The following is a 19,594-nucleotide window of genomic DNA, read 5'->3' as shown; positions in this document are numbered from 1 at the left end:
AATGCCAGTAAATATTCTAATTGAGTGCCAGAAATACACAGTGCTTTTTTGTGGATTTGAGAAACAGTCCATTTTCTGCTTGGCAGAATCTTTAGCACCTGCTTGGTGCTAAAGGAAACAGGAAGAACTAAGGAGAAGACTGGCTAGAACCCAGCACCAGCCTGCACGGCAAGGTGGAAGGCCCACTACAGACTGGTACCTGGCGGTCTCCCGCATCTCGGGGAGGGCACATCAGCCCCGTGAGCCTCGGAGCTGCTGTGTTGAACCCATCAGGCCCGGCTACCTTTCCACACGTTCGAGCACCCTGCCAGTGCTGTCAGCTCCTAACCCAGGGCCCCCAGCCTGCACTGGGAGCCTGTGTTTCCCTTGCTGAAGGCCAATCCTCACGCACACGGCATCTTGTCACTTGGCTCTGGGCCACAGATGTCACCATCTCAGGTAAGCGACTCCTCCGCATAGTATGGGAGTTGGGTCATCCAGAGTGGCAGCCCTGCCTCTCCCTGCAGACCTGATTGGATGGGGATGAGAACACAGTGGGGTGTCTGGTCGCAGGCCTTCTGAGTCACCCAGGTGGGCTGGGCTGAGAGGACGGCACCGAGAAGGGCAAGGCCTGGTCTCTTGGACAGTGTGGTGCCCATACAGCAAGCACAGGCATCAGTGTTGGCCTATCTGGCCTAACCCTGCAGGTGACTAGGAAGCAGGAGCTGGAGGCTGTAGGATTCTCAGGCAACCAGGAGCTGGTGCATGGGTAGGAGAGGCTACAGCAACAATGTGGGATGTCTGTGAATCCAGGGGCTCAAAACTTGCGTATGCATCTAAAAAGAGCTCGGGCCTGGAGACGTTTACCGTGTTCCTATTTCCACCCTCTGGAACACATCTCAGCCTACTCAGACGCTTCACAGGTTACTGGCTTTGCAAGGAGTCCCAGGCACGCTGTCTCTCTGCTTCCGACCTCAGTGATCAGGGCCCTCATCTGGGGCTACATCCAGCCCCTGCACCAGACTGACATTATGGGCGGTAACGTTCCACCACTGGGCATTGTCTTTTGTTACAGAAAGGAAGCTGCAATCCAGAGAGAGGTGCTTTTCTGCAAACTGAGAGCAGGAAGAAATAACAGGACTTGTGAGCTGTGGCTGAGGCAGGCATGAAAGCGTTTGCCTGGCACGTGAGAGGCCCGGGTTCCATCCACAGCACCCACTTTCTGCTGAAACAGGCCTTGCAAAGGCCCTTCGGCAGGCGGGGCACCAAGTGGTCCTTCTAGGGAAGGACTTGCTGCTTCATTCACTCATACAATGCATACAACACTCAGCAGCGCCTTGCCTTGGTCAGGAAGGTGAGAGACCAAAGACTAAGCCACAGCTCTGCCCTCAATGTTTCCAGTCCACCAAGGGCCCCAAGCCTGCTCTGTACATACAGAAAGGCAGTGCACACACAGGGAACTAGGAAACAAGTCAGGATCCACTAGGGAAGCATTCAACAACCGAGAGAAGCCACAGGCCGATGTTTGAGGCCGAATTTATTTCCATTCTTTTCATCAGAATGCAAGACAGAAACTATAGAATGCTAGGGTAGGCAGCCCTGCGGATTCAATGTGAGACACATAGCTTCCGGGGTGAACTCAGATTCACACTGCGTGGGACGAATCTCGACCACAGACCTCCATGCCCCGAGGCTGCCCAGTGGCTGGAATGGCAAGGGCGGGGCCCACAGTTCAGAACCTAAGCAGCCTTTGCCCACCAGTCCTGAAACATTTACTATGGTGCAACACAGATGTCCTACAGTTTATCACTTTCATTACTTTTAGGCCTAAGATTCAGAAGTGTTAAGTCCATTCCCATAACTGCGCAAGCATCCCCACTGCCCAGCTCTAAAATGTCTCATCACCTGAAACCGAGACTCTGTTGCCACTAAACTCCAACTTGCTTCGTCTGCCCCAGCCCGGGGTAGACGAACCCCATTCAACTGTCGGTCCAGTCTGACTCCTGCAGCTACCTCACAGGGGAATCCTCCACACTTAGCGCTTGTGCGAGGTTTATTTCATTTACCGCAAGGTTGCGGTCCACCCGTGCAGCAGCAGTGTCTGCACGCCCTTCCTGCTTGAGGCTGAGCGCCACATTGCATTTATCTGTTCTTCCGCCCAAGGACACCTGGGCTGCTCTAGCTATTTGAGTCATGCTGCCACAAACACGGGAATACAAAGAGCTCTTCGGAACCCTGCTTTCAGTTCTTTGGGACTTTACCTAGTTAACAAGCACAGGGCCACATTCCTGGGCCCAAGGGTCAGATCTTTTTCACTGCATGCCCACCTAAAAAGGGGTTGCATGTTGCTAGAGAAATGTGATCAGCGGACTATGTTTTCCAAATCACAAAACTAAGAGACGTCTGGGCAAACAGCCTCATCCATTGGGGTCCTCCAGTCGTGGTAATAAGCAGCACCGCAGAAGCCAAAATCTATCTTAATTTGTTTTTCCATATTCTGTTTAGTTTCTCTCTTAATTTATGGATCTTTTTAGGGCCATTTCATTTACCTTAGCTTAATTTGATTTGTTATTTATTCAGAGCTATAGTTAAATTGTAAGCTCTTCACATATTATCACTAAATTACCAGTGCAACATCTGAAAGAGAAATGATTGCCGAGTGCCCTCAATTTAACCAAAAAAATGCTAAAGCTGATGCAGTGGTCAGGGTAGTAATTAAAGATGTTTTTCAAAATTTTATAAATCATACAACACACGGCATTTAGAAAATGGTGAGCGACGTCCTTTTATGTCTTGTGCTTGGAAAAGACCTGCAAGTTGGTGAGGAGAGCTACCCTGTGCATAGGCAGACCTGTAATTTTGCCCTCTGAGCCCAGGAACCCGTCACTCTTCAGCTGCTCTGTGTGCAGGTCAGCTTCTCTCGCCACAGCATGAGTGGTCCTTTTACCCGGGTACTTGTAAGTGCAGCTAAATCAGGCGCTGCTGTTGTTCTTTACATCAGTGTTGACCATGAAATAAAAAAGTACACAGGACAAGAACCGGTCACTTACACTTCTTACCATCTGCCCTTGGCTGGCTTCCCTAGAGAGTCATTGTTAACGGACCAGGGAGCAGGGGACATAAGACTAATTACACCCCACCACGGGCCAGCTGAGGACTCACAAGGGTGCTGTTCCTTGAAGGGACATTCAGCTAGCTGCATTCAGTCTAGACTAAGGCAGATTTTAGAGTTGGGCTAGCATCCTAGCATACCACCTTTAAAGAAAAGGAACGATTTTGGATTTTAGGGAGAAGGTTGGAGGCAGGAGAAGTTGTTTGGAAATTGCAGTGGGTGGGAAATTCCACTGAGGTCCCAACACCTGCCTCATGATAAGGCGCAGGAAGTTCTATCAATGCTGACTCTAAGCCTGTCCACCTCAGGCCCCTGAGCACCGGGGATCTGAAGCTGACTCCCGTGGCTACGTGGGCAGGCTTCAAAGGTGCCGGACGTGGCTGAGGGAAGCAGCTGGGTGTGGTGCTGAGTGCATGAGACTTGTGTGAGAGCTGTGAGATGCGCTTCAGCCAAAAGCAGACCCTGGGCTGGACAATGGGCAGCCCAGGAGTCCCCGGTCCTAAAGATTGGTCAGAATTTATATGGGATTGGGCTGCAGGGTACAGGACACACAACAGTCCCTGGCCATGCAAGGGCGATTGTTTCTGGAGCTCATGTGGACGCCGAAGTCTACAGTGCTCAAATCCCTTCTAGAGATCTGCACAGCATTGGCCTGTGTGTGAGGATGCAAGAGACCTCTACCTCCCGTGCTGGGAACACTGTGTGTGCAGTGTTACGCCATCATTAGGGAAGAAGGACAAGAAAAGCCTATGTTTTTTCTTCCGTTAATATTTTTAAGCCACAGTTGGCTGAATCCATAGATTCAGAACCCGCAGATACAGAGTGACAACTGTATAGAGCACTGTATCACTGCTGTATTTTTAGATATCAACTTGATAAATATTGCTCATTTTCAAAGCCAGCAGAAAAGAGAACAGAAAGAAACCAACAGGCAGGTGTGGCAGGAGCCCTGCTCTTACAGGAGCCCCAGGGCCCCGGGGATTTTAATAATCCCGGGAGGAAAGACCTCTGGGAGGTCCTAGACCCACCTGTAGAAACGGGCACTGCCAGGGGCACTGCAGAACCCTCGCCTACACTGGGGGACTCTCTTCAAAGATGATTCATGTGAACAGAATTGAAGAAACTCAGGCTTATGGGGGAAATGCTGTGGTAGAAACCTCTGCGGCTCAAGAATCCACAAGCTATGTATGTGAGTTCATTCCACTTTCCCGATGTAAGAGTTCATTGCTATCAATTTCCCTTTTAGGACTGCTTTCACTGCGTCTCCTAAGTTCCAGTTGTTACACAGGCATGAATATCATCTGTGAGACACTGATTGTTCAGGGGGGCGTCATTTAATTCCCATGCGTTTATGGAGTTTTTGTGGTTTCTTTTGCTATTGATTTCTAATTTCACTGCATGATGGTCAGATAATATGCATGGGATAATTTCATTTTTTTTTGCATTTATTTAAGCATGTTCTGTGAGCGAGCATGTGGTCTGATTTGGAGAATGTTCCGTGTGCAGCTGACAAGGGTGTGTATTCTGATGTTGTGGGATAGAACACTCTGTAAACATCTGCTAAGTCCATTTGTTCACAGGTTGGGTTCAGTTCTGATATTTCTTTGCTGATTTTTTTGTCTCGTTGATCTATTTGTGACAGTGGGATATTAAGGTCCCCCGTTACAACGGCACTATTGCTTATTTGATTTTTTATGTTTGCTATGATTTGTTTTATGTAGTTGGGTGCACACCTGTATTTGGTGCATATACACTTATGATTGTTATCTGTTCTGGGGGTTTTCCCTTAACAAGAATGTAGAAAGGGGAAATTAAAAAACTGTGAGAAAAAAGAATAAAATGGAAAGAAAGCTTTGTAAATAAAGAGAGAAAGAGGACTTGAAGGGATGGGAGGGAAATGGGAGAAAAAAAAACAGGAACTAAGAAACATCATGTACAGATAAAGTTCACTATGATGGATGTGACTGTTATGTGTATCCAAATTGTACCAATATACTTTTTAAAAATCCACAGGCTTCCCAGCTTGGATTGGAGTCTACAGTACAGGCGTCTACAGTAAGTCTGATGCAGGGTACAGACTGAGCTCTGCTTACACAGATGCAACACTGCCTTCAAAGGCAACTGAGGCATAAGGCTTCTTGTGCCCATAAGTAGGAACCACCCAGTTAGGCCAGCAAGCTGCAGGGGACATCACGGGGCACCAATGAGTGTGTGGGTAGGTAGGCAGTGTGGAAGGATGAGCAGGTGTCTGCAGTGTCCTCCTGGTGGAACAAATGCCTATGGCCAGACACAGGTAGGTGACAGGAGGCTCATCAAATGTGGTCCTCCAGTGTCTCTGTGTGGGTCAGCTTTAGTGGCTCTGTGGGAAGGACAGCTGTGACCTTAGCCGTGCCTTCTGATGTCTGTATAGCCACAACTCTGGGTCAACACTAGCTTAATGAATCAAAACAGAAAAGACTCTTGGCTATAAAACTATGTCACTCACAGAAGCTATTACAAAGAAGTATTTCCCACACAGGACACTCAAAGATCTCTAAGTGTGCTCCCAGGGAACAAGACCACCCCGGGATGAAGGCTGCCAAGGCAGGATGGTCACCACTTCATTTTCAGGGACCTAATGTGCCTCTTCAATTAGCTTTCCTTACGGAGAGGCCAAATCCTTCAGCTCAGGAGGCTGACTTTGAACCCCTCAGGCTTTCATAAGAACAAGCCAGGAAAGGCTAAAGCACAGTGTGGGAGCCCCGGATAAATATGCACACACACTCAGCTCTTCCCTGAATTTTCCCGAGTATTTTCTGGCTCACGCAAGGACAAGGAACCCTAAATTCAACCTCAAACACCATCAAAGCAGCATTTCAGGTATGTAGTGGGAATGCTCTGAGTAGCAGAAAGGTGACTCCAGCATCCCCAGGGAAGCAGAGACGTAGCAGAGCTTCCACAGATGCAAATCCACTCCTCTCCATGTGAAAGGAAGACTGGATGCTCGCTGTTTGTAGTGACTTAAGGCCCAGGCCCATGGGGTAAAGAAAAATTCACCCTAAGGCTGTTTATTGAGTATTTTGAACATGACCTTTTAATCTAAATGTCAGCTGCTTGTAAACCAACGCAAAAAGAAAGCTTCAAAGCTGGTTTAAAGACAGAATAGAAGGCAGAAGAGGCTGAGCAGACTGGTGGAGGAGGGGCTCGAGGGCAGGTGACAACCGCGGAGATCAGCGGAGATCACTGCCGGGGAGACAGGGCTGGGGTCTGCACACAAGTGCTGAAGTGTCACCCGATCACTGCACAGCCACGAAAACACAGAAAGACAAAAATGTAGTCAGAGAAGTGCTGGCTTGAAGGCATTCATTTTTCTTTTCATTAAGTTGTATCTGCATTTAAATATGCACCTATTCATTTAAATGAGTTTACTATATTAAATTAAAAATCTAAAGAATGACTCTTCAACCTTAAAATCCAGTCGAAGGAGGGACTGTGTCTACCAGAACATCTAAATTACAGAAAAATGAACAAAACTTGCGTTCCCCCTCTCAAGTTTCTTTCTAAAGCAAAGCAATCCAAAGTCTGGTGTTGCCATGAAGATTTGCATTGTTTATTGATTAAGTTTTTGGGGTGCTGGGGATGAACCTAGACTGTTCTGGGTGCTAGACAAATGCTCTGCCGCACGCCACACCCCGGCTCCTGAGCCTGGAGTCAAAGCCCCTTTTCTGTCTTCAGTGATGAGATGCACCAGTGCTTGCCTTGGGGAGCAGTCTGGTAGGCATGGGAACGGTGCTGAAGATGAACACAGGGCCCACTCCCAGCCTATGGTCTCTTAGGGCAGACAGAAGCACACAGCCACCCATGGTGAGAAGATACGGGGTGAAGTGTCCAGCCTGGGCTGTGGGGAGAAGGATGCACCAGGCCCTCGGTGTCCAATCTGGAACCAGGCAAGGGCTGTCCCTAACCATTGCTGGGATGCAATTAACAGTGGAAACCTGTTCACACGTGAGCATGCACAGGAGGGAGAAAATGGGATGCTCCGACAGAATGACCCGAGAGGGCCTCCCCGCAGCCCAGCCCCCGGCTGAGCCGAGCCCCTGCACAAGGGACCCAATGGGAGAGCTCTGCACGCTCAGCCACAGCCCCGGTACCCCTGCGCAGGCTTCAGGATGGGACAGTGAGTGTCCCGTCCCAGTGGCTGTGCTCCTTGTATCTTCATATTAAAGACCCAGCTGGGCTGTGCCCATGAAGGTCAAGGGACCGCGGTCTCACAGCAGAGGAGGGAAGTCCCTTCCAAAGTGGAGATGGCATCTCTGCATTCGAAACGAAGACCTGGAGTTGCGCCTGCAGTGGGCATGGAGAAGGGAGGTGGCGAGGGCTCGGGTTCTCCTGGGCTATGGGTGCATCCAGTGTGGATCGTGTTTATCGGGGCCAGCGCTGTGCGCACACTAACTTGTTTTCTTCTCCCAACATGTGATGATGTGGGTTCCATTACTACACACTTGGGCTTTGGGGGAAGCTAAGGGACACAAAGCTCAGCAGGTGCGGAGACATCTCTAGAGCCACTGCTGTCCTCACATGTCCCTGAGGACTCACCATCTCCCAGGAGGAAGGCCGGGGGCTCACGCTCCTTGGTCCCATGAAACCTAACGCTTTCCACATTGCTAAACCATGCAAAGGACACTGCATCTGTGTGGGGGTGAGTCCCTGGCAGTGAACCAAGAATCAATGGATGCCACAAAACATGCAGAAGGATTGAAAAGCAGGAAAGCAGGGGAGAGGAAGTGGAAAGGAGTTTTATTTAGCTGTTCTCCTCAGACAGCTGGAATACTGCATGCCAGTGGCATTTCTAATCACCGCCAACAACGAACCGTGTAAACCGTAACAAGCTGAGGACAGGACTGCATTTCCTGCTAAGGACTACAGAAGGATCCTGAGCTCTAGGAGCAAGATGCACGTGTGAGTCGCTGTGGCAGGGAATTTAAGAAGCAGACATGTCTATAGTTGGTGTAACCTCTGTCACCTACCATCTGGTGCTCTGGGAAGGGTTCTCCAACTTCTGAGCCCTTAAATTACTGTTTAGCAGGCACCAACTATGTGCACACATCACCTACCTACAAAAAACACAGCATCACGATCCTTAGCTATGGCAGCGTCACAGTTCACACGCGGAAACTAGTTCAGAGAGGTGAAATACAATGTGCCCTCGAGGTACAACCATCCTTACACACAAGCAACTCGGATTATGACCCAGATACCAGCCCCTTGTGCGGCTGCATGATGCCAGGAAAGTGTACATAGCATAAGTAAGCAGCTGTCTGAGCCCAGAAGCACATGTGTGGATATGATTTCGGTTAGTGCTTTATATAATCACTATGATTACTGCTATCAAGATGGTCCCGGTAAACCTAGAAAAGAGGGTAAGGAAGGAAGGAAGGTAAAGAAAGCAATCATAATAAAAAAGAAGAGTGTTAAAGAAGAGGTGGAAACAGACAATCTTAGACCAATTTTTAGTTCTAAAAATGCTGTGCCCTAGTGAGCCAGAAGCAGGTCCTAGCGGGCTACAGACTCTCCCGAGGGGCGGAAGGGCTGCAGAGGGCCAGGTTCCGGTGCCGTTATGGAAGAGGACTCACCTTCCAAACAAGACCCACTTCCCTTATCATACTCCCTTCCTGCTAGGCATGTTTTATAACTTTTTAGTGAATGCACTAGGAAAATGATTGGTGTTTCTGGTAAACTGTGCACATTATATAACCCTTCTTATTATGAAAAGGTTAGCTAAGGGGTGCTTTGGGAGGTTTGGAATGCATTACGGGTATTTTCATTATTTCTTATGGGAAAAACAGTCGGGATTGATAACTTGAGGTGCAACCAGCCCTTGTGAATGAATCCTGTTTGCAAGTCAAAGGCCCACTGCTCTCAAGATCATCTTACAAAGGGGCAGAGGACCCCTAGAGGAACACAGTTACATGAGCCATTAGGCCAAGCTGAGGTAAGGACACAGTGGAGGGTTCCCCTGAATCCAGGCTGGAGCAGGCACATGGGGAGAGAAGGGCATGCTCATTGCCATAGATGGACCTGTTCACACCAGGCTTTTTGGCTGTCATCAGCTGGAAACCCACAGGACAGGGGCGGTGGATGGGTGCACAGATCCCTACACAGCCACACACACGCACACCTGGAAGCAGGTGTAGGGCAGAAGGTCTTGGCATCTGGTTCTCATTCATGAGCTTGCAGGTTGAGAGCATATTTTTCAACATTCGGAGAGGAATGTGTGTGTGGGGCCTTCCCCAATATTTTCAGGAAGTGTGACTCTGCAGCAAGACTCTGAGTGGGGCATCCAGACTTCTGATGTTCCCTGCACGCAAGGCATACTTCACTACCAGAGGAAGGATCGCATCCTCTTTGTCAACAGGCCATGCGGGGACTGCAGCTGACCTCAGCTCGCCTCCAGCCACCCACTTCAGGTGTCGCTTTGAAAACAGGGCTTTCATCAGATTTCTCCTCTTATCTTTTTTATTCATGTCTTCAGAAATACTTCCCATTTTCAATGGGAGTCTCTTCTGTAGTGCTAGTATTGTTAAAATGTAATAAAATGGGTACTAAATATTTAATAACATGAACTTCATTTGTAAAATGTACATCTGCCACAGTGTGATTTGGAAAGCACAGGGGTCACTATTTCAAAATTAAGTTAGTTATACTTTCCAGTGGCTGGTGTTTATGTCATAGAATGGGTACCACTTGCTATTCTGCAAAATTGTATCTGTTTAATTATTTTTCAGTGGTTGCAACCTCTGCAATTTCTAGATAACACAATGACTTAGACAGGTTTACGGTAATTAATACAAATGTTCTCAAACTTATGAAGGATCCACAGCAATTTGCTAAACAATAGTAAATGTAATTAATCATGCTAAAATTCATGATGCTTAGTGTATACTAAATTCTGTCAAATTTTGTACTGAGATAAATTATTCTTTAAGAAAAGTAGTGAAAATTTAAGAATTTTCATTTCATACACCTATCTTTAATTATACACAGATGAAATGTAGTAAAAATATCTCCTATGCAAGTTATCATATATTAATTCTGAGAGTTTAATGGCTGTGCAGGAAACATTTGTTTTATAGATATTTATCTTACATTCTTCCCTTAACATTGTAGTGACAGAACGCTGCATCCTCAGAGCATGTAATTTTGCAATAAGGAAGAGAAGAAAAAGTTGCTTTGCCTATGGAATAAAATAAAAATAAATGCATAGGTATTACAAATTTTTTAGAGAAGAACTTAAGAGTCCAGGCAAAGGCTAACTGGACTGCTGCCCAGCGAACAGAACCAACCAGTAGGTGATGCAAGAGAGATGTGCAGGGCCGCAGCTAAACACAGCTAAGGGTCGCATGGGCTCCGTTCTCTGTGTTCCGTGCAGTTTCATGAGCTCTGCCACAGGACAGGTTTCACTGCTTCTGTCCGCAGCCACCTCCAGCAGCTGGTGGTCACCAAAGGCCAGGCCTTCAGGAAAAGCAATGTCCACCTAAAAATGGACTATGCATCCCAACCAAATGCCCAGCACTCCTCAGTTCTTCTCCTCTCCGGAAGCCAGGGCACAGGATGACACAGACATAAGTCACCAGCTGATTCTTCAGGGACTGGAAGAAGCACTGGGGACCTGCAGGGCCTGTCCTCTGTCCTCCTGTCCCCTATCCTCCTGTCTTCCTGTGTGAGCTTAGCACTGTGGGCAGAGGAGAAGACAAAGCGAATTCCTACTGGAATGAGCCCCAACTGGACTAAACTTGGGTCTATGTGGTGACAGTGGCTCATGGGACACCAGCGTCTAGCCCGGAGGTGGCTCCTTTCCTCCCCTCTCATTCCCTTGGCTCCATTTGCCATTATGTCTGATTTCTAATGGGCACCTTCTGGTGGGATTTTGGGAAATGAGGGTAAAGACCACTTCCTCGCTGACCACCCTGGCTGGCTCCTACAGTGAGACGTGCCCGTGACGTTTGATGATGAGTGGGATGATTTTACCCTTCTGTCTGGGAACACTGCCTCTCAAGTGCAGGCTTGGAAACCTGGAAGGACCCCAAGTTTTCAGAACATCTATGCAACACGACAGTTGCACAAGTGGCTGCTCAGGTCCTGACCGTTCCTGGCGTCCTATTTACAGGTGCGATTTGCTCCCCAGTTTGCTCATGGAGAACACTCTTTATTTCAGAGGGAGCAAACCCAGCAGCAGCACATGCTATGAGGTCAACCCTGCCAGATTACTCTGTGGCACTTGATCACATAAAATCTGAGAGGATTGGGGCAGTTAGCCTAAAGCTGTCACTGAAGGCAACCTCTTCAGATGCACCGTTTATGACAGTGCCTCAGTGCCTTGCTGGAGACCTCGATAGAAGAGTGAGTTAATCCAGCAGAAACAGAACCTTGGAGGATTAGCCAGCACTTAGCTAAGGCCACAGGGCCAAGCACCTTACAAATTTCAAGCTATTTCTCATCAACAGGTGGCCCGGATGACCCAAGATCCAATATATGCCCATAATATACAATAAATCTCTCTGAAATTTTCAGCTTGAATATGGAAAAGCCTGCTGGTTTATATTACCAAACCAAACCACCCCACCATTTAGTGCCCAAAATGAGGAATCTATACAAACATGGAGATAAAGAATGAAAAGAAATAATAGGAATAAAACAGAATGGGAAGGAAGAAGGAATTTAAAATGAAGAGAGCAATCAAGTCATGGGTAGAAAGAGAGAAAACGGGAAGCAGGGCATAAATGATGAGAGCCCAAGAGCAGGCAGGGCACAGGTGTGACCACTGACACTGCCCCAGCGCCTACAGGGAGCAAAAACATAAATGGAGCAAAAGCAAGAGATGGACCACGTGGACACACGCATAGCTGCGGATTCATTATCCCCTGACGTGTCGCTGTCACCCAAGGTTCTGTGTCCCTTCCAGCACTCTGTCTCCTCTCCACGTAACTCCGAGTGACTTCATCCAAACCCAGGGCTTCAGCTCCAGAAATGCACATTTCCCTGGCTCGGCCCATGGCAGGGAACAGCTCCACTTAATGAAAAGCCTGAACTCAGAACACACAGAACTGAAACTCTCTATCTGCGCCCCAAGGCTATGTCCTGGTTCCTCCTCTGCTGCCCACTTTGGTGGTTGGCGATGTCTCTGCGCTTCCAAACCAGAAGCAAGGTTTCACAATCTGCCCAGGTGGCTCCTAACATGTACCTCCTAGATAGCTCTCAAGGTGCTGCTCTTTCTGTTGAACTCTTCTTTCTGATCACAGCCATCTCCCTCTCCACCTTGCTCAGTCTCCTGAGAATCAGACTGTGCCATCCCCTGAAGCAAGACTGTCAGCAGACTTCGGGACACAGCCAACCTCCTTCCATGACCAAACACGACTCACACGATCTCCCTCTGCCCACATCTCCTCCAGCTCCTCCCTGCCTCTGAGCCTTCATCCCCACTCCCAACTTGTTACTCTTAAATTCCAGAGAATACAATGAGACCCATGCATTTCCTCTGGGGAGATCGGTCCCTTGTCACCATCTGGTTGGTCATTTTCCTACGAATTGAAGATTTTATGGTTAAGTATGGTTTTTCCGGTTTCCACAAAAGAAGGCACTGGGTATTTTCCAGGTACAGAAAATAAGATCAACTTACTCTTGCCAGATCAACATATTTCTTTGCCAAGGTGACCCCTGGCTAAGGGGCCACGTTACAACCTTCAGTAGCTCTGTGACTTGTTCTTCTGCATGCTAGCGGTGCTCTGCTTTCTCGGTTGCCTCTGTTCCTGCGTTTCTCTTCTTCATGGGATGTTGTGCTCATTAACCAAACGTGTCACATGGTGCCTGCCCGGGCTCAATCCATTCTGTTGGCACCATCATCGTCAGTACAGTGGGTACCACGCATGTACTGGGCACTGACAATTTCCTGGTGACCAGGCGCTTTCTAAGGCTCCCACGTACTACCGTTTGGGAAGACACCTCACCCTACACCATTCTGCAGGACACTCTCTGTGCATTCCTACAATGCCACAGCCATTTGCTCTACACTTCCGTCCTGTAACCTAGAGTACTACTTGACAAGAAAATATTAGTAATGACAGAGTTACAGATACGCCTCAACCCTCAAGGCCAACTCAGTACTGAATACCATCGTGCACCGGAAGCCACCTGGCAGACAGCGGGCATAACTGCACACTGGCAGTGCCCGGGAACTCACCTCTTCTTCATTACCAAGACGATTCCAAGGAAGAGAATGACGAACAGCAAGATGCCAGCGATGACTCCTGCGATTTTAACAGTGTGGTCTGTTTGTTTCTCGGGCTCTGGGACAGGCTTTGGAGTGGCAGCTCCTGAAGATGAAAGGAAATGAAAAGGGACCGGGAGTGGGTAAGTGAATAAAGACATTACATTTTTAAGAATTTTGCTGCAGTGAACAGAGTAATAAGACTTATCAGAGCCAACAGACAGACGAGCTTTGATTTTTTTAAAAACGGCTTTCACACACAGTGAAAGGGCTGTAATTGTTCGCGTTGCTCTTCAGAATTTCACTAAAGCACAGCACACCCACGTCTGACCCTTTTACGGGAGACTCTTCTCAAATACAGTTTTAAATATTTTCATTATCTCTCCTCGCTCCTGCTCTTTCTTCCCTTTAAAAAGTTGCTAGCAACACAATGGCTAGTCCTAAGCCTTTATCCAAATTTGATTTGCTGGAACATTTTCCTCAATTATTTTTCATAAATGAAGCAATAATTCTATAACATATTAGCCCAAACACCTGGAAGAGTGAGATAAGCTCATTTACCACTCATTTTACCAGCAATTGTTTTTTAACACAATGGAGGATTTTCCCCTTGCCTTTGGAAATCCAAATCTAGGTCACATCTGGCAGGCAGAAGACTCCTTCGAAGCAATTTATTCACCAAGTGGGAAGCAGCTGGTGATCACACCGCTGCATCCACGGTTGATATCTGTTTAAATGAGATAACCTGGGCGTTTGAGGGGCCCGTTCTCCTCGCACACCACGTCCTGTCTGTGGTATAATGCGAAGGAATGTCACATCCGGGCCTGATGATACAGGTTTCCTCTGTTAAATGAGTCCAGCACGGAAAAATATTAGGCCCCAATGTTTACATCTCTAAATAGAATCCATTGTTAAAGGTCTTCTCCCTTTCTCATCCTGGTATGAAGGCGCTGGCCACCTGAGCCTCCTGCCACCTCCCAGGGTCAACAAAAATTTCACGTCCAAGCTTCCACCTGAGACTGCTCTTCAGGTTTTTCTTGGTGAAAATGTTGCTCAGACTGAACTTGCATGCCAGCTCTTCCTGTCCTCCCACTGGGCTTTCCACCCACGTGCCCCTCTCTCCTGTGTGCCCTGGTGCAGCCCAACATGAGCCATTGCCATTTGAGGGCAGCCTGTCCCTTCCCTTCCCTCGGTTTCTGCCACCGCTGCACTTCCTAGCCAAGGGCTGGTCACACGGCAGCACAGCCCGGCAGGCGATCGTCTCTGGGGGAACCTCACAGCCCATCACTACTCCCCACGGCACCAAGAGGACGCCCTGCTAGTCTGCTTGCACAAATACCTCGCAAATCAGTTGTCTTGCGTGTGATAAAAAGATGAAAGCGAACTGCCAACAAAAAGGAATCCACGCAAAAAGAAGTTAACATTGCAAACTCAGTAACTGAAAAAGTCCAGCATTGCTCAGCTTGGATTTTGTGGCCAATTTAAAAAACACACCTTTTAGAGAATAAAACGGATTTACTCTTCCAAATCTTGACATATTGGAAGCCATTCCTGAGTTACTGATTGCTCTTCAAATCTATTTTCTAAATAAATGATTGAAAGCTGTGTTTTTTGGGGAAAGGTGACAAAATTATGTCAGTTGGGAAAGAACATGTTTAGAAAAATTTAAGTAAAAATTCAAATACAGAAAACGCTGTGCACTATGTCCAGAGAGAGAGGAGCAGATCTTATGGACAGCACCGGGCCTGCTCCTGTAACTAAGCTTCCTTAGCTGCCTCCAGCGCTTCCCCACTCTGGGAGCACTGGGGGCGGCTCTGCTGCTCCGTCACAGCCCCCTGTTGCTGTGGGGGCAGGCAGCACATTGCCATGCAGGCCGCGTGAGCTCCATATTATCATTCCTCAGGACTCACTTTTAACTCATTTCCCACTGCAGGTCAAGAGAATGAAATGTTCTCTCCAAGTGACACAGCCACAACGTGACTCGTGTGGCAATCATGCAAAATGGGACAGTGACTCAAACCAGGAGGGATGGGACGCCCGTTACCGACCTTCTGCTTGGCTCGGGAGCCTGGGTTTGTCAGGGCTTATCTGGAGGGGCAGGGACACAGCCCAGGTCTGGCTGAGTGGGCTCCACTGGCCAGGGCTCCCTATGGGCACGGACAGTTCCTCCCTTCCTCTGCTCGCACCTCCACCCACCTCGCTCTCTCTGAACTGTGCACCCACCTGACAGCCCCTCCTCTCCGCCTTGGTGTCTCCAAGATCCAAGCCTCGCTCAGGTGCTGCTCCTGGGTTTTGGATGGGGGACAGTCTGCGACCCAACACAGCTGAACTCAGCGGTGTTTTCTCTCTCTACTACTCACTGTCGACGCATTTCACAGCCCCACTTACAAACTGCTTGGCAAGTGGTGTCTGGTTTGTTTCTTGCCAGGATTCTAATGGTGCAAACTTTTTTCCTTCTGTGTAAATTCTAACTTCTCATAGAAAGGCATTTTTTTCCTTTCCTTGTGTGCACTGTTTAAAGAGCACTGCATGCTCTGTTCTTTCTGACATTAACAAACTTTGATGCAGACGTGCCCTCGGGCCCTGGCCAGGTTGGGCCACCTTCCTGACAGTGACGGAACCTTTCCTATTGTGGGGACACTGAAATCACAGTGCGTGGTCCTCACCAATGTGCAACCTGCTGACTCCTGTCCTGAGCGCCCATGACTTAGTTCTAATGACCAAGGAAATAAAAAAGGGCAGGATTCTCAATGATTCATTACTTAAGGTTCCACAGTTAACATCTACTGTGAAAATATTTTACCGGGAAGGAAATAATTATCCGACGTGGTTATGGCTGGTTTGCAACTTGGAGGCAAACAGCTTTGGTGCAGAATCAATGCTGGTGGCAAGCCGGGTGGAGGACAGGAGGTACCAGGAGGACAGGAGGTGCCAGCCAGAGTCTGGACCAACTTTGACTACCGAACTAGCCACACAGATTTCCCCAGAGACCTGAGAGCTCAGCCCAGAGGCCACAAAGGCCACAGATGGTGCCCAGAGCACTGGAAAACAGGGGCACCTTCACAACTGGGGACAGGCCAAGTCCGAAGGGCTTAGGGCTTGGCCTCCCAAGAAAGTGCCAACGTGAAGCTCTGTGCAACAGTGACCACTGCCAACCGGGTGCCCTGCACCGTCTTCAGCAACACAGCCAGCACTTGCACCGCACTGAAGCCTCCACCTCCAGGCCCACATCTGAGAAACAGGATGACTGAGCGGCCCGGAAGGCTGCAATCCTGGTGGGCCTGGCGTGCAGAGAGCTGGAGAAGGGTTGGGCATGAGGTTGGGGTTCTCTCTGCGGAGGAAATCTGCTTTACACTGCTGGAGCTGGGAGCTTTCGGAGGACCCTGAGCACAGCTGGGGTGCTGTCCAGCTGGTACCTAGCAGGATTATCCAGACAGCAGGGAGCACAGCAGACTGCAGAGGGTGCAGCATGGAAACAGGGATGTCAGCTACAAGACTGTCATAGCAACGCACGCAGGTGACTGCAGGGGCTGGAACGAGGCAGTCGAGTTCTGACAGTGGGCCATGGGGATTCACCGCCATTCCAGATGGACAGGTCGACGTCCAGGTTTCTGGCAGGCGTCATTCAGGGGTGGGGTAGACTATGGAAGGCTGGGAAAGGAAAGCAGAAGCTCAGTTTGGGACTGTGGAGGCGGAGCTACGCACATCCAAAGATCAGCTGGACAGGCAGGAGAGAGGTCCAGGTGTAGGCCATGCACTTCAGAGATGTCATGGCACTGCGGTGCCAGGCAAAAGAGTCATAAGTTCCAGCCATCCGGGGCCATGGTGACCTGGCGAGGAGGTGTCTCAAAATTTAAAAAACTGGCCAGTCACTTAGTGGGAAGGTGCTGGGTTTAATTCCCAATACCATAAAAAGGAACAGCTGTGACCCGCACTTAGGAAAGGACACAAAGCGGGGTAGGCAGGATCGGGAGGAAGGAGGCAGGAGAGCAGCAGGAACAGGGAGGTCGAGGTAGAGGTCAAGGTCAGCAGGCAAAGACTGGCTCCTTGGAGAGCGGCTGGAAAGGACCCTGGAAGTGGTGGGCCCCTTGGGAGAAACTGAGGCATCGTGGACTGCAAACAAGAGTGGGCCCGGGGAGAGGGAGACGGAGACACTGGAAACGTGGGAAGAGATGAGGCAAGGGAGTCCTAACCCTAACCTGGGCGGGTGGACAGGTTCCAGGACCATCGCCACTCATAACTCGATGGAGATGGACAACAGCAGGAGCAAAGGTAGAGAGTGACCTCTCCAATGCCATGCCAGGAGGCTGTGCCCAGGGCCACAAGCCTGGTACAGGTGCCCCCAGGCTGACAGGGCATCGGTGCCAGAGGTGGGCACAGCGACCCTGTTCCCACAGTGCAGACTTCAAAGGGTTCCACCTTGCCAAGTCCTCGAAGGAGGCAGAAGACCAGGCCCTTCTGCTGCAGGAGCCGCCACCCAGAGCGGCCAGGGGAGCCCTGGTGAGGGTCAGAGCAGGTGGCAGGGGCTGCAGAAAGGGCTCAGAGAATGCCCAGATGTGCAGGCTCCAAGGGCGCCTGCCAGCTCAGCTCTCCTGACCTGTGGGCGCTGGGCAGGGGTGGCTTGGTGACCCGATGGAAGATTAGCCATGCTAAACTGGGGAGAAGCATGGGGGGGGCACCCAGGCAGGGAACCCCGCTCCCTGGGAAGTCAAAGGGTTTGTGAGTGGCTGAAGGCTGAGGCCCACAAGGCAAGAGTCCCTAGTGTGAGCCTGGAGCCAGAGGAACTGCAAGAACACAAGTGACAGAATGGCACATAGCTAGAACAGGGTGACACTCAGACAGACAGCATCTGGCTAAACCCAACACGCACAGGGCCAGGGCAAAGCAAGGCCATGGTGGCACCTGCTGTATGGGAACAACAGAAGTGGAGAAACAAACTTAGAGGAGGGGACAACAGAAGTGGAGAAGTCCATGGGAAGATGAGAGAAGAGTAGAAAATAAACCTGAAAATATCTAAGAAAATCACTTATCCAACCGTGTCCGACAGCTCAGTCCCAAAGAACATGCCAGTGAGGTGTGGTGGTGCATACTTGTGATCCCAGCACTCTAAGAGGCTGAGGCAGGAGGATCTCAGGCATCAACTCCGGCTAAGCAGCTTGTGTATATCAGATGGCCCCAGCTCAAACTGGAAAAGGGCTGGAGATGCTGCCCTCTGCAGAGACTCTGGGTTCAACTCTAACTACCAAAACAAAACCAAAAAGTAACATTAATTGCTGTAAAGGCTGCTGTTAATTGTCTCCTGGCTCAGAGAATTAAAGCTCCTCGCAGTCTGAAACTCTCTCCAGTCCACATCAGCATCACAGCTCATCACAAAACATTTCTGAGATTTTTCAGCTAAGTTCCCCATCACTGTTCTCCTTGTTGGGCATGCAAACCCAGCCACTACTCCCACAACAATCTACTTTATGTATTGATTGTAACCTGATTGTGGTCTGGGATTTATAACTCCTCCATTTCTCATTTCCTCTCCAGGGCACACAGAGCACGTAAGACTTTCAGGCAATCACCAGGAACGCAGTTGTTCATATAAAACTGAGATACTGGATGGTTTGAGATGTTCCTTAAAAATTAATCTATTTTTTGTTACTGTTCGAATTTCACATCAGTTATGGCTCTTATTTATTGCTCTGTGGATAAGATGATGCATCCCTTGCTATCTGCACCATAAAAGTCTCTAGGGAATCATCAGTGCTACCCTCATTCTGATGAAATACTTTCTTTTTGCCATGGTCAAGTAATAAAATGAAGAAGCAACTTGCCAATACTAAGATATCACCTAAGATATCAATACTAAGATAAGCACCCCTTTCACATGAAATGGGTAATCAATAAAGCAGATGTGATTGGCTGCTTGTGAAACTGATGGTTTTTTAGGATGACTTTGCTAAGAGTGAAAGTTTCCAACAATGTGTTTGAAACCAGGCTCTGAAGTCATTAAAAATGCAATCTCCTGTCCTGCCAAGTTTCTTCCCGACTTTATACTCCAGGCTATGGTCTGGCTTTCATTTAGCTCTTAATTCTTCCTCCTGGAGAGAGGACACATGGCTTCCTGCACAACAAACCCCCCTGCAAACCCCACTTAGAGCTCCTGCTGCTGTCTGAGATCTGTCACTCACTCGTTGTCTTATCAAACAGCAAAACACACTTCATAAACTCCAGGTGCTTTCTGGAAGGATCAGTATTTTTGAGGCTCAAAAAAT

The 19,594-nt window shown here is 48.9% G+C and overlaps 1 protein-coding gene across 12 annotated transcripts in view; it reads right to left on the bottom strand.

Moving 5' to 3' along the window:
• Ptprm (protein tyrosine phosphatase receptor type M) overlaps window positions 1–19,594 on the bottom strand; it is a 619,038-nt gene that overhangs the window by 183,165 nt on the left and 416,279 nt on the right. For 10 of the 12 annotated variants that reach the window (XM_063232111.1, XM_063232114.1, XM_063232115.1 and 7 more), the window contains one exon: window positions 13,308–13,440. In XM_063232111.1, coding sequence (XP_063088181.1) covers window positions 13,308–13,440 — 133 coding nt within the window. Of the gene's footprint in view, window positions 1–10,152; window positions 10,803–13,307; window positions 13,441–19,594 lie in introns of those variants that run through there. The other 2 variants (XM_063232116.1, XM_063232118.1) reach the window with 1 other exon arrangement.

The sequence above is a fragment of the Cavia porcellus genome, unplaced genomic scaffold (assembly GCF_034190915.1).
Source record: "Cavia porcellus strain 051 isolate PalLab524CR breed Dunkin Hartley unplaced genomic scaffold, mCavPor4.1 scaffold_20, whole genome shotgun sequence".
Classification (NCBI taxonomy): domain Eukaryota; kingdom Metazoa; phylum Chordata; class Mammalia; order Rodentia; family Caviidae; genus Cavia; species Cavia porcellus.
Note: the sequence above shows the minus strand (reverse complement) of the source record. Positions and strands in the feature narration are given on the sequence as shown.